The 14,728-nt window shown below is 38.2% G+C and overlaps 1 protein-coding gene across 2 annotated transcripts in view; it reads left to right on the top strand.

Moving 5' to 3' along the window:
* ptch1 (patched 1) overlaps window positions 1-14,728 on the top strand; it is an 88,773-nt gene that overhangs the window by 2,885 nt on the left and 71,160 nt on the right. Inside the window, exon 2 of one of the 2 annotated variants that reach the window (XM_078568406.1) lies at window positions 10,635-10,752. The exons of the other annotated variant lie outside the window; for it this stretch is intronic. Coding sequence (XP_078424532.1) covers window positions 10,722-10,752 — 31 coding nt within the window. The 5' untranslated portion in view covers window positions 10,635-10,721. The remainder of the gene's footprint in view (window positions 1-10,634; window positions 10,753-14,728) is intronic. 2 annotated transcript variants of the gene reach the window in all.

Genomic DNA, 14,728 nt, shown 5'->3' with positions numbered 1-14,728 from the left:
TCTAATATTAAAATTTCAGCATTTTTATGAGTAACCCTCAATGTTCCTTTTATATTCATTTGTTTAAAGTTTTTTTATCTGCTACCTGTAGCTGTGATTTTTTTTAGGATTTTTGTCTTCTCATTTGCTTCACATTTTGCCTTTGTCCCTCTGCCTTCCCTCCTCCTCCCCAAATGGCTGACAGCAGCAGGAATCTTGTGTAGCTGTGTGTGTTCTCAGTAGAGTGTGTAACGCTTTGGTCACGAACATGGGCTCTGCACAAATAAACCAAATGAGCAGCAGTTGCATATTTCTGTGGTTAAATGTATAAACAAAAGGGAGTGCAGAGTGAGGAACTGAACAGAGAGAGAAGTTGGGGGGGTGGGGGGAGGTGGTGGTGGTGGGATTCTGTATGGGGGACTAGTTTTCTTGGTTTGCAAAAAAATTGGCATCATAAATAATGGGAGGCAATCATCACTAACTGTTTGACAACATTTTATGTTCAGACCATCAATTTTCAATCAAAAAATTTTGAAGTATTTCAGTGTAAAGTTAATTTGACCTTTGCAGAAAATTATGGCTTTCATACTCAACAGATCACTAGGTACTGATGAAATAAAGTAATATACCTTGCTGATGAGAATGTGTCCTTGAGTTTCATTTTAAAATTAATGAGAGGATACAAAATCATTTAGTCAACTTATTGTTTTGACCATTTGTAAGAACAAGCTATTTCTATAGTTATCTACAGGATTATCATAATTCATGGTAGTAGGGCATGTGTGAATCTTTGAATGCATATTGAGAAATATGCACAGTTATCTGTCCCATTGATTGAGGATGAATGAAGACACCATTTACTATATCTAGTCTTCAAAAGGTTCTAAGTTCTGCAGAACTGTGTTCACTAATTGCAAAAGGATTCTGTAAATTTGCATTTTTCTCCCAACAACTCTTAAAAGTTATAATGTGGTTACTCCAGAAGCGAATAAATTGTACTTCATAGCATACCATTGTGTCTTTCTACACTCAAAAAACATGGATTTAAATATTATACAAATTTATAGCTAAAATATTTAAATTGTTTATAATGTACATTTTGAAACAATGTTAGAAGATGCTTTATATACTGTCTTAATTTATTCATTTAGCCATTTGTGCTGCCACTATTAATTACTGCTTCAGCCTGTGAATTCACTTTTTTTTTGCTCCATGGTTTATTCACCAGCAGGCACACTTGAGCAATATGGAATGGCTACCAACCAAATGTTCTCCTCTTCTTCTGGCCATGATTGGCAGGTGTTCTCTTGGAGAAGCTTAAATGTAGATGTCATTTGTTACTAGAATTGATATAGTTACAGGCTTCTTGAGATAATTTTTCACAAAAGCCATTTACTTTTGTAATTGGCCTTCCTATCAATCAATTAATAAAAAGAATAATTGGGTACACTAGATCATCACTAAATTTATATAAATTATTTGGCACTGTTAGCAACTTTCAAAACAAACTACAGCTTATTCAGATCATGTATCCAATTGAAGTAGTCAGTGCCAACTGCCTTGTTAATAAACAAAAGGACCAAAATATTGTTGAGTGTTTGGTTAAAACAACAACGTTCAAAGTCTTCTAGAAAAAGGACCTCACTGTTCAGGTCAAATGCATTTCCTGTACTGTGCCATAGGGTACTAAGCCATACTATAGCCTTTGCATTGAACCAGATACATTAGGTGCAAATTAATATATTTTCTTCTGGAAAAAATTGTGATTGATTACAAATATAACTGATCGTAAAATAAAATTTCAAACTGGGGTCCTCGAACCTTGCAGAGTCAACAAGATCAACAGTTTTTGATGTTTCTCTGCATTTAATTACAATTACTATTTATTTCTGTTGCTGTATACTTACCAAGTATTTCAGCAATGATAGCATTGTTTGATGATCATTATTCTGAATTAAATACTAAAATGATCAAATTAGTTGAATACTCACTTTAGGAAAATCTTAACATTTACAGTAAGATAAATGTGTCTATGATTACAATTATAAAATATAAAGCACCTGGGAACAGGTTAAGAACAAAAGAAAGGGTGAAATGAGAAAAAAGCACTTTGCCCATCAAGGCCATTCCTTCCTCAGACCACCTATAATCTATTGCATTTTAAGTGTTTTCCTCTCCACCCCATTTAGTTTTCTGCATGTATATTCCTTGATATCCAAAAGTATTTAAGCACTCACACCTAGAGTATTTTCTTTACCTCAGTATAAACAAGGTCTTTGGCAATTTGGGTATCTGAGTTCGAAGTTCTTCCTCTGCACAGTATTGTGGCATTGTGATATAAACTAATATTTAGCTTCCTCTTGAGAAATTGCATTTTTTAAATTTAAAGATTGTTCTTTACAGAGCTTCCCATTCCATGGTGTAAAATACATAGGAACATAGCACTTAGGAGCAGGAGTAGGCCATTCAACCCTATGAGCCTGCTCTGCCATTCAATAAGATCTTGGCTGATCTGGCTGTATCTCAAGTCCACTTTACCATCTGCTCCTCAAAACTCCTGGTCTATCAAAAAATTGTCTAACTCTGCCTTGAAGAAATTCAATGACCCAGCCTCCACTGCTTTCTGGGGAAGAGAATTCCGCATACTAACGACTCTTTGAGAGAGATAATTTCCCCTTATCTCCGTCTTAAAATGGTAGACCTCTTACTCTTAAACTGTGTTCCCTAGTTCTAGTGTCTCCCACAAATGGAACCATCCTCCCAATATCTATCCTATCAAATCCCCTCAGGATCTTACATGTTTCAATAAGATCACCTCTCATTCTTCTAAACTCCAATGAGTATAGGCCCAACCTGTTCAACCTTTCTTCATTAGATAAGCCCCTCATCCCATGAAAGAGGGGAAAGATTGGGTCGACTAGGCCTGTATTCACTGGAGTTTAGGAGAATGAAAAGAATTGAAACGTATAAAATTCTGATAAGGATGGACAGACTGGATGCAGGGATGATGTTTCCTCTGTCTGAGGGGGTCTAGAACAAGGAGTCACAGTCTCAGGATACAGGATAGGCATTTAGGACTCAGATGAAGAGAAACTTCTTCACTCAAAGTGGTGAACCTGTGGAATTTTCTAGCACAGAAGGCTGTGGAGGCCAAGCTATTGAATATATTTAAGAAGGAAATAGATTTCTAGACTCCTGGGATAAAGGGGTTGACTTATCAAGAATGGCTAAACAGGTTAGGCCTTTATTCATTAGAATTTTGAAGAATATGGGGTGATTGTATTGAAATGTACAAGATTCTGAGGGGGCTGGACAGGGAAGATGTTGAGAAGATGTTTCTACTCGTGGGGGAATCTCAAACTAGGGAACATAGTTACAGAATAAGGGGACACTCATTTAAAACTGAGATGCAAAGGAATTTCTTCTGTCAGCGGGTAGTGAATATCTGGAATTCTCTACCCCAGAGAGTTGTGGAGGCTAAATCACTGAAAGTATTTAAAGTGGAGGTAGATAGATTTTTGAAATATCGGGGAGTTGAGAGCTATGAGGAGCTGGCACGAAAGAAGAGTTGAGGCCTGGGGCAGATCAACCATGATCTTATTGAATGGTGGGGCAGGCTTGAGGAGCTGAATGGCCTACTCCTCCTGTTTCTTATGTTATACTCTAAAGGCATCAAGGGGTATGGGGAGAGAGCCGGAGTATGGTGTTGAAATAGAGGATCAACCATGATCATATTGAATGGCGGAGCAGGCTCAAGGGGTCAAATGGCCTACTCCAATGTTTCTATTAACCTCTGAACTGCTTCTAATGCAATTATATATTTTTTCAAATAAGGAGACCAAAACTGTACACAGTATTCCAGATGTGGTCTCACCAAGGCCCTGTGCAGCTACAATAAAACTTCACTACTTTTCTGTTCCATTCTCCTTGCTATAAATGCCAACATTCCATTGGCCTTCCTAATCACTTGCTGTACCTGCATACTAACTTTTTGTGATTCATGTACCAAAACACCCAGATCCCTCTATATCACTGAGTTCCGCAATCTCTCTCCATTTAAATAGTATACTGCTTTTCTAATCTTCCTGCCCCAGTACTGCTCCTTGTCACAGCTTACCAACCTGAAAAAGATCCATTTATCTCCACTCTCTGCTCCATGTTAGCTAACCAATCCTTTATCCGTGTGAATATGTTACCCCCACACCATGTAATCTTATTTTGTGTACTAACCTTTGATATGGCACCTTATTAAATGCCTTCTTGAAATCCAAGTACAGCACATCTAGAGGTTCCCCTTTATCCACCCTGCTTGTTACTTCCTCAAACAACTCTAATAAATTAGTTAAACATAATTTCCTTTTCACAAAGCCATGATGACTCTGCATGATCAAATTATGATTTTCTAAGTATCCTGCTATGAGCTCCTTAATAGTGGATTCTAGCAATTTCTCAAGACAGACGTTAGGCTAACTGGCCTGTAATTTTCTGCTTTCTGCCTCTCTCCTCTACTTGAATAAAGGTGTTACATTAGCTATTTTCCAATCCACTGGGACCCCTTCAGGATCTAAGGAATTTTGGAAGATTATAACCAATGCATCTATTATCTCTGTAGCCGCTTCTTTTAAGACCCTAGGGTGCAGGCCATCTGGTCCTGGGGACATGACAGCCTTTAGGCCTATTAGCTTTCCCAGCACCTTTTCCCTTGTGATGGTGATTGTTTTAAGTTCCTCCTTCCCGTTCACCTCTTGATTTTTAAGTATCTTTGGGAAGTTTTCTAAGTCTTCTACAGTGAAGACAGACAGAAAGTATCTGTTCAACTCCTCTGCCATTTCCTTGTTTTCCATTATCAATTCCCTAAGCTCACTCCTTAGAGGATCAACGCTAGCTTTAGTTATTCTTTTCCTATTTAAATACTTGTAGAAACTCTCACAATTTACTCTTATATTATTAGCTTCTCTCTCTTTATTTTTTCTTAGTCATTCTTTGCTGATTCTTAAAAATTTCACCAATAATTTTACATATCACTAATCCTTGTAGATTTGTACAGTCTTTTTTTCAATTTGATACTATCATTAACTTCCTTGTTCAGCCATGGATGATGCAGCCCTCTCAAAGAGTCTTTCTTTCTCACTGAGCTAAGTCTTTGCTGAGAGTTATTAAATATCTCAAAAGTCTGCCACTGCGTCTCTACTGCCCTACATTTTAACCTAGTTTCCCAATTCACGTTAGCTAGATCTGCTTTCATACCTTATAATTGCTTTTATTTAAAACAATAGCCTTGGACTCCTACTTCTCCCCTTCAAACTGAACATGAAATTCTATCATATTACGATTGCTGTCACCGAGAGGCTCCTTTACTATGAGGTTATTGATTAATCCTGTCTCATTACTCATTACCAGGTCCAGAATACGCCTGCAGAACAAAAATGAATCAATATACCACCACCAAAAACTAAAGGGCGGCAATTCAAAATTAAAAGTAGAGTAACATTTGTAATTTCACTCCCAGATTACGCAACTATCATTTATTGAGCAAAAGAAACCCTGATCTGGATTATAATTATGGCAGTGCAGTCAGTGCTAACAATAATGAATTAAGACATAACCATTTACCAGTGTGCAATAAACATCAATGCTTCCTATAATCTACCTTGAGAAGCACTGTTACAGTAGTATATAAACTTAAGAGAACGCAATTCTTAGCAAATACCTTTCTTCACTGAGGTGCTTTCTGCCAACTTATGCACTCACTGTCCAAAATACTGGGATTTGATCTTATTATCTTCTACACCTGTTAATTCACTAAATTTTAGTTTGGAAGTTTAATTGAGTTCGCCCAGAGAGTATAAATAAGCTGTCCAGACCATAGTGAACTTGAGGGTAATTCATTTTCAGTTCATATTGTGTAGTGTAACTGAACCTTTTGATCACCTCAGAGTCCACATACTTTTGTACCCTTCAGTTTTTGCATGCTTCCAACTTCAGGCGTTTATACAAACATACAAACTAAGAGCAGGAGTAGGCCACTCAGCCCTTCGAGCTTGCTCCGCCATTCAATAAGATCTTGGCTGATCTGATTGTAACTCCAACTCCACATTGCTGCCTACCCCCAATAACCTTTCACCCCCTTGCTTATCAAGAATCTATCTACATCTGCCTTAAAATTATTTAAAGACTCTGCTTCCACTGCCTTTTAAGGAAGAGAGCTCCAAAGACTCACAAGCCTCTGAGAAATTTCTCCTCATCACTGTCTTAACTGGGTGACCCCTTATTTTTAAATAGTGACTAGCTTTTATTTATACAGCTTTTATTTTGCTGGGAGTTATTTCCACATATCCAATATACTTTGAGGGGTGGGGAATTTTTCTGTTCTCCAGACTTGTTTTAGGCTTGTTAATTTTAAGTATATCTTGTGGCTCTGCACTAACTATGGTGCTGAAATAGTTTGCTAATATCTAGATAATTTTGTGTTTCAACATTTTAATAACCCGCACCATGTCCGTCTGGATCTTCTCAAATGAGAATAAGTTCTACAGATTTCATAACCTAAAGCTCTAAATTTCCTTTCTGTAGGTAAGGTTCCCAAGCTTCAAAATATGGCCTGGTAATGATCTGTACAGGGTTGAATAATTTGTTGTGAATATTAATCAAATTCTACAAGATACAAGTTGGCAAGTAAATTTTAATACTTCGGCTAAAGCGGTTGACATTATTCCATATTGAACCTAAATAATATCATCATGTGACATCAACAGTATAATAGTGTACATCTATTATAGGCTCCAGCTACTTTCTCAAATGCTTATTCCTCCTGATGAAGATTTCTGACTCCCAATACCCAATAAACCACCATGGAAAGTTTGATTATGTGAAAGATACTACAATTGTTGTTATTGCAGTATTCTATTGAACGATGCACAGTTGTGCAGTTGCTGCTTGAAAAATGTTTTATCCATGTTATTCCGCAATAATGCACAGTTCACACAAATGAATATTGCATTATTGACCACTGTTGTGATCTCAAAGATATATTTGTCTATACTTCCACTTATGTAGGAGTGACCTCAGACCAAAGCTCCCTTGGCCCAGAGAATCTTTGATTGGAGTAATAGCCAATACTTCAGTAAACCTTCAATAACAGACATTATAAAAATGGAATCCTAGCCATATGAAATGCTAGTCTTTTTAAAATGAGAAAGAACAACATTTTTTTAAAGTTGTTAGCTATTTACGTGGCTACTGGAACAAAAGGATATAATAAGTATTGAAAAATAACTCAGTCCACATGATTAGGACTCTGTGTAAAGGTATTTCTATTTTATTGACTTAATTTCTCATAGAGGTTGGGTTACTGGTTCACCCTCTTTGGGACTTGCTAATTAAAAAAGCCATTTTGCTTTTGTATGTATTCATTCTGGTTTTAGCAAAATGCTTTAAATTTGGATTATATACAATACATGGCACAAAAACAGACCATTCAGCCCAACCAGTCTGTGCCAGCGTTTATGCTCAACTCGAGCCTCCTCCCATTTTCCCTCATCTAAATCTATTGTAACCCTCCTATTCCTTTCTTCCTCTTGTGCTTGTCAAGCTTTCCCTTAACTGCATCTATACTGTTCGCTTCAACCACTCTCTGTAATTGTGAGTTCCAAACTCTCATCACTCTTTGGATAAAGAAGTTTCTTCTGAACTCCCTGTTTGTTTCTGATTTAATCAATTTTTTTCTACATAACCAGTACTTTTATCCTGAAAGTTTGATTGAGAATCATTTTTGAATGTTCTCAACTCGCCGATAACAATTCTACAGCATTATTTATCTGGTCATTCACTGTCAAGGTGTTCCAAAATGTATTAATAATTTCCAGTTTTGAATGCAACATTAAAATACCAATTTTAGTATCTTCTTGATGTTAGTAAATGTGGATGTGTCTTCCACTAAATTACAGGCATATCATGTGTGCCCTGCCCAAAGGCAGGTCCTTGGCTCATTGTCTGCTGATTTCTTGGCAGTCTTTTCAGTGGTGGTTTGACATTGCCTTCCACACTCAGGGGTAGAATGAGGAGCAGGTCCCAAGTCTACCTCAGCTGGAACAGGAATCAAACCCAGATTGTTGGTACTATTCTGAACCACACATTAGCCATCTAGCCAACTGAGCTAACTGCTCCCCCTTAAATTACAGTGTAACATCTAATTTCTTGTGCTTCACAGGACATTATCACATTGAAATATTCACTCTTCAAAGATTGCTTTCACAACTGTAAATCTATAAACTAGATGCCTTAAATCTTTACTTTTTAAATAAACTTATGCTGCACTTGTATTTTTATGTATTTTGCATTATTCTAAAATTCAGGTCAATGGAGCAGCATTTAAGTCTGGCAGAAATACCAATTATGTTAAGGGTATTTTTAAAATAAAATTCCTCCTCAATATTATGCTGTAATGAAGTACCACACATTGCATCATATGCATTTAGTGAGAAAGCATATTCTCTGACATATACAAAGCTCTCCTTACGACATTGGACAATACAGGACAACATATGGATTAAGCATGTGTAGATGTTAATATTTATTTTACAAAGCTCTGACTCTAAAACGGAAAAAAAAGTTTGTATGTTGGACCAGTATTTAAACTGTACATATCTGTGCTTGAAGACTAAAATAAGACAGCTTCCAGATGTATGAACTGAGTGATCCATTTGTTTAGATTATGCTCCACAGCTGATGCCTAGATTAGTGCTGGCTGGACGAAGCTATGGGAGATTTGTCTGGTTTCCACGATGCCATGTTTATATTTCATTTGGATTCCTCCTTCAAAGCTGACCTCCCTGTGACCTGCTGATAGGCTATGTCCACTAGGATACTAGATTCATCTTGGCTGCAATTGATCTCAAATTGAAAAATTCAGATTATGTCTTTTTCTTCTATTCTGTTTTTATTGTCCTGCTTTGGGATTAATTTTGTCCAAATAATTTTGACCTTATGCTGAGATGTTGGTGGAAGTTGAAGGTAACTGGTTAATTACATCTTGTTGCACTTTGAAAATGTATTATGTCAACAGACTGGCTTACTATATATCTAGATTAAGATGTGCAGTCCTCTGTGTTTATTATTTAATTATCTTAAAAAGTAGTTTAGTGCCATTGTTGAAGGAAAGGAGGGCAAAGTGGTTGATGCTATCAGTATATTTAGTGATAAATTTCCAAATAAGTATTACAAAAGGGAAAAGGAAATAAATGGCTAGTGTACAGCTTTTAAAATAGTATAGCTAAAAGACTTTTGGCCCAAGGCTAAGGGATCCTGCCCAAAAATGCCATATGTATTACACAATCGAGCACTGCAATGTAAACAGAATACTGTGCCATGGAAGCAGGGTGGTCTAAACCTCTATCCCTCTTCCCCACACACCACCACCCCCACTCCCACCCCAGTTAAAAAATCTTCTCTGCTGTGAAATGACCACAGTAGTTGTAGTGTTATTTCTGTTTTGGCTGCTGAGCCAGGTTTTGGAACAAAACTGACAGTGAACATTTGAATTATTATAGGTTCTACACTGCCAAGGAACTGCAACTGAATTCAAAATCCGGTAGAAACTGGGTCAGATCCAATTGTCTCATTGTTTTTAAACAGCTTATAATACATATGTACACATATATAGTTCCCAATTCTAGTAACATAATGCTTTTCTCTCTATATATTAAACATCTATATAATTTTCTGCCAACGGTAAAGCCCAATTTTAAGCTGCCTAAAACGACATTGCCTTTGGTGTAAAGTGCCCCTTTAATCAAAGGGAATTCAATTGAAATGTAAATGTCTTTGAATTGTATCTAAATATACAATCTTTATATGAGTTATTTTTTGACAAACTCTGTAGGGTTTGATAACTAAATGACTCAAAATATTGGGTAAAGCTTTTTCTTTAAAAGTAGAAGGCATCGTTTCCCTGAATATTCCGATGGCGATTGTTGCACAGTATCTTTGACCAGTCGAAGATGATTTTGTTGTTAATTAGTAGCTCATTTATTCTCTGTGAAGTAATGGGAGGTGAATTTTTTCTATAACTTTTTTCTGACTAGTTTTGTTACCTGCTGCAAAAAGAACAAATGCTCTTCATTCTGGAGATCTTGGGAAGAAATGGCTGGATCTAGTGGTTTTTCTTTTTTTTTAAAGCTACTGTTTCACATGGCTTGCAAAATATATCTCTTTTTTGTTTCCCACACCAATTGATTTATCATTTTGCTTGCAAGCAGACTTAGAATGTTAGGGCAGGAACACACTCACTTTTTTCTCGTAACTTTTTTGTTGCAGGCCGAAACCAGTTGACTTGAATAAATTTTTCTGCAGTCTGAATGAAGCCAGCAACGTGGAAAAATCTTACCATTCAGGGTTGTCTGAATGTACATTTCAGCCACACAGTAAGCTGTATTTGTAGGCAGTGGACTGCTAAATACAACCATTTTTCGCAGCGGAGAGTTAGACAGGTGATTAGCATAATTAGCACAGACCAAGCTATACATATGGAAATACTAAGTGTGTAAATGCCAGCTGCGGTGTAAAATTTATGTCAGGGGGTCGACAGGGCTGTGTGAAAGTATTGTGTTACAGCTGCAGGTCAAAGCCTCCATTGCTTACCCCCTTTCTTTTGATAGTGAATGCGCTAAACAGAAGAGAGGAGAGAAAGAACGGGAAAGAGAAGAGAAGAAGGAATATAACAGATAAGGCTTTGATAAAACATCATGATTGCTCTAAAAGTTTCTATTTTCTTTAGTGGGTTTGTTTTTATTTTTCCTACTTTCAGTCCATCCATGTATTTGTTGACATTAACTATTTCTCATCATAATTTCCATACAGTGTTGCACCCATTTTAGTTTCTGAAATTTGTGAAATACTTTTGAAAGGAAGCATCTGTTTTAGTTTGCAGTGAAATGTAACAACTGCTGGTAAACATTTAAATGTATTTTTGATTAAAATGTTTCTTCTATGTGCATAAATATCAATTTGGTGGCAAAACTGAATGAGTACCTCCTGTATCATGAGGTGATCTTTTGGAAGATAAAAAGTGTAGAGTTCTTTAGTTCCTTCATTGAGTTATTAAATGTATTTCTAAAATTCTTTCTTATTTCCTGCCAGGAAAAAAAACACTAGGGGGATATATTTGAATGAGCCCATAAGTTTCATTTTCTATAAAGTGTTCATTCAGTTTTTGTTTTTACACCTATTTTATGATAGACTTGTGGTGTCAGTAGTGGAGTATAGTTAACATCACACTGACCCTGTGATGAAACTTCCTCGTGTCTGCAGGGGGTCCTTATGAGTCGGCCCCTAATCCAGCTAATCCTAGTCGCAACAAAATCATGAAAGTGGCCCCCAGTGATGTGTGTTTCCCTGCACAGATGCAGAAGGAAAAGTGTTGGTTATAAATCACTCTGAAATGATGTTCCATACAGACTGGGGAGCTTGTGTGAAGCTGGGGGCGGCCATTGTGTTTGCCCCATGTGGCCTACAGTGGAAAACCAATGAAAAGAGACTTTGTTGCCTAGAGGTGAGACCTGCTCAGAACTGATCAGTGATGTCAGCTTCGCAGAATGTAGATAAAAGGAGTGGGGTCAGTGTGACGCAACAAAAGTGAATGTAGTGACATAAGGTTACAGCCTTTATCAGAGAGTGTATGATTCCTGAGAAATTTCTACAACACAAATTATTTGTAATAAGACTAGTCATATAGATGTTAGAGTTTTCTTTATATTTTGGAAATTCAATTTGAATTCATTTGATGTTAACATTAGTATTAAATGGTGCAACATAAATTTAGGTGTATTTTTGCAAGAGGATAGTTGAAAGTTAATTTTGCATGGTTTCACAATAGTGAATATTTACAGTTCAAGTTTACATTCAACAAAACGAAAAATCAAATTCTACAAAGTTGTCATTTACAGCTCTATATGCTTTTTTTATTCGTTCACGGGATGTGTGTGTCACTGGCTAGGCCAGCATTTATTATCCATCCCTAACTGCCCTTGAGAAGGTGGAGGTGAGCTGCCTTCTTGAACCACTACAATCCATGTGGTATAGGGATACCCACAGTTCTATTAGGGAGGGAGTTCCATGATTTTGACAAAGCGACAGTGAAGAAATGGCAATATAGTTCCAAGTTAGGATGGTGTGTGAATTGGAGGGGAACTTGCAGGCTGAGGTATTCCCATGCATCTGCTGCCCTTGTCCTTCTAGATGGTAGAGGTCATGGGTTTGGAAGGTGCTGTTGAAAGAGCCTTGGTGAGTTGCTGCAGTACATCTTGTAGATGGTACACACTGCTACCACTGTGCGTTGGTGATGGAGGGCGTGGATGTTGAAGGTGGTTGGATGGGATGCCAATCAGCTGGGCTACTTTGTCCTGGATGGTGTCAAGCTTCCTGAGTGTTGTTGGAGCTGTACTCATCCAGGCAAGCGGAAAGTATTCCATCACATTCCTGACTTATGCCTTGTAGATGGTGGACAGGCTTTGGGAGGTCAGGAAGTGTGTTAATCTCTTCAGAATTCCCAGCCTCTAACCAGCTCTTATAGCCACAGTGTTTATGGGGCCGGTCCAGTTCAGTTTCTGGTCAATGGCAACCCCCCCCAGGATATTGATAGTGGGGGATTCGGCAATGGTAAGGCCATTGAATGTCAAGGGGAGATGGTTGGAGATGGTCATTGCCTGGCACTTGTATGGCACAAATGTTACTTGCCACTTATCAGCCCAAGCTTGCTGTGGATATGTGCACTGAATGGTGGATGCACAACCATACAGACCAATTCTCAGATCTGATCTGTGCTGAGTTCACCGATCCAGTTAATCAGGCAATGTAATTGTTCTCCAAACCAGCAGTTAGGTTGGAGAAAAAAAAGCCCAAGGTTCCTGCTTGTGATCAGGAACATTGCTAGAAGGTAGGCATGCCTGAAGAGTGACTGAAGGTGAAATCAATTCTGCTGTGTATTAATGCTGAATAGCCCGATGTCACTTGCTTGTGCATGGTACCAGAGGCTGCTAGTATCCATGGAATGGTACCCCTGCACGATTTGCCCCTTCAGGCAAGAAAATGGAAACTTTGGCCAGAACTTTCAGGCCCCTCCTGTCGGTGGGATCTTCCGGTCCTGCTGAATCAATGGACGTTTGAATGACTTGCTACATCCACCGTGGGATAATCCCGGCCAGTATCTATTTTAAAGTAATTTGAGATACAGAATTTTAATATTTCTTTTGACTAGAGTGGCACCGGTTCATATATGATAGTGTAGCTCAAAATCTTTGTAAAGATAGTAAAACTTGTTTCTTTTCATTTTCACATTGTCTTGGTGGAAGAATGCGAGTTCCAAATTTATCCGAACTGCACTCCTGGGGTGGAGGTCAGGCACTATAGCCCAAGGTAGAACATCTTCCAGGACTCAGGGATGCTAGAACTCCATTCAGAGTTCTGTCTGCTGGCATTTCAAACAGCAGCCTGGTTTTTGGATCCATTCCAAGCACCAGTATCCGAGGAGCTGAGGGGAGGAAATTCCAAACTCTTAGAGCCAGCCGGACATGAGACGAACTCTGTGTACAAGTCTGCTCAGTGACACAGCTGGGACCCACCAGGAGTCCAGGCTTGGTTCCAGCCCAGAATTCCTATCGGAAATCCCATAGCATGACTGGTATTGGACCCGTGCACCTTTTAAAGTTTTTTTGAAAACTGTCAGTAACTGACCACTTTTTTCATTATCCCTCCTCTAGCAAGCTGTGTCCATCATGACCAAGGCATCCATAATTTGAATACAAATCAATTACCCAATCCTTATCTTGGAAATTTCAACAGGGTTAGGAGTGGGGGTCACCAGTTCCCACTCAGCCAAGATTACTTTAGCAGAGCAGGTCTAAGGATTTTTGAGTCCATTTAGATTAGTTATGACATTACCACTAATAAGAATCTGGTTTTTTCTATAAGTTGATTATGAAGCCTCTGCTATTCATATTGAAGCAGACTGGGTATCAGGAGATGCTATTAAACATATATCTTCCCATGGCCATTTCGGATGGGAGATTCTATCACCTGTACATTCATCCCCTGTGGTCAGGCTGGGTGGTTTGACCACCAGCAGTGCTGTTGTTGGCCAGCCAGCAAGAATGACTCAGTAGGGAATCATTTCCTGATTTTTTTTTTCCAAAGCATGTCTATAGCCAGTTTCTTCCATTCAATATAGCTGAGATTGGGAATTCATTGTAGTGATAATTCTCTTTTTTAAATGGCTTCTGTGAATGTGGGTAACAGAAACCTTCTCCAGGTATTGTTGATTTTGTACCAATAAGATTTAGTGTAAGTAGTTGACAGAGCAGAAATATTCAAATATCAAATAGCATATTCCATGGTTCCCAGTGGGAAAAAAATAGACATTTGCAGTATATTGGCAAAAGCCAGCCTATACTTTAATATAAAGGAAGCCGTCTTGGTTGTTTCTAGCAGAACTATCACACTTTTTGGATAAGGCGTTGTGACCCTGTAGGTAATGACATGGGGTGGAATTTTATGCCGGCAAGATTTTATGGTCTCGCGGAAGCCGATGGACTTTTGAACAGCTCGCCACATTTTACGGCCCCACCCTCGTCGTGATGGGGCTGTAAAATTCCACCCATGATTTGAGTCTCGCACACCGGGAAATATTGTTCTGACTTGATCATGCTCAGCAGAGAATATACAGAGTAGTTCTGAAGTTCTGTAATAATGCAAAGTT

Source organism: Cetorhinus maximus, chromosome 2 (assembly GCF_964194155.1).
Source record: "Cetorhinus maximus chromosome 2, sCetMax3.hap1.1, whole genome shotgun sequence".
NCBI classification, from domain to species: Eukaryota; Metazoa; Chordata; class Chondrichthyes; order Lamniformes; family Cetorhinidae; genus Cetorhinus; species Cetorhinus maximus.
Note: the sequence above shows the minus strand (reverse complement) of the source record. Positions and strands in the feature narration are given on the sequence as shown.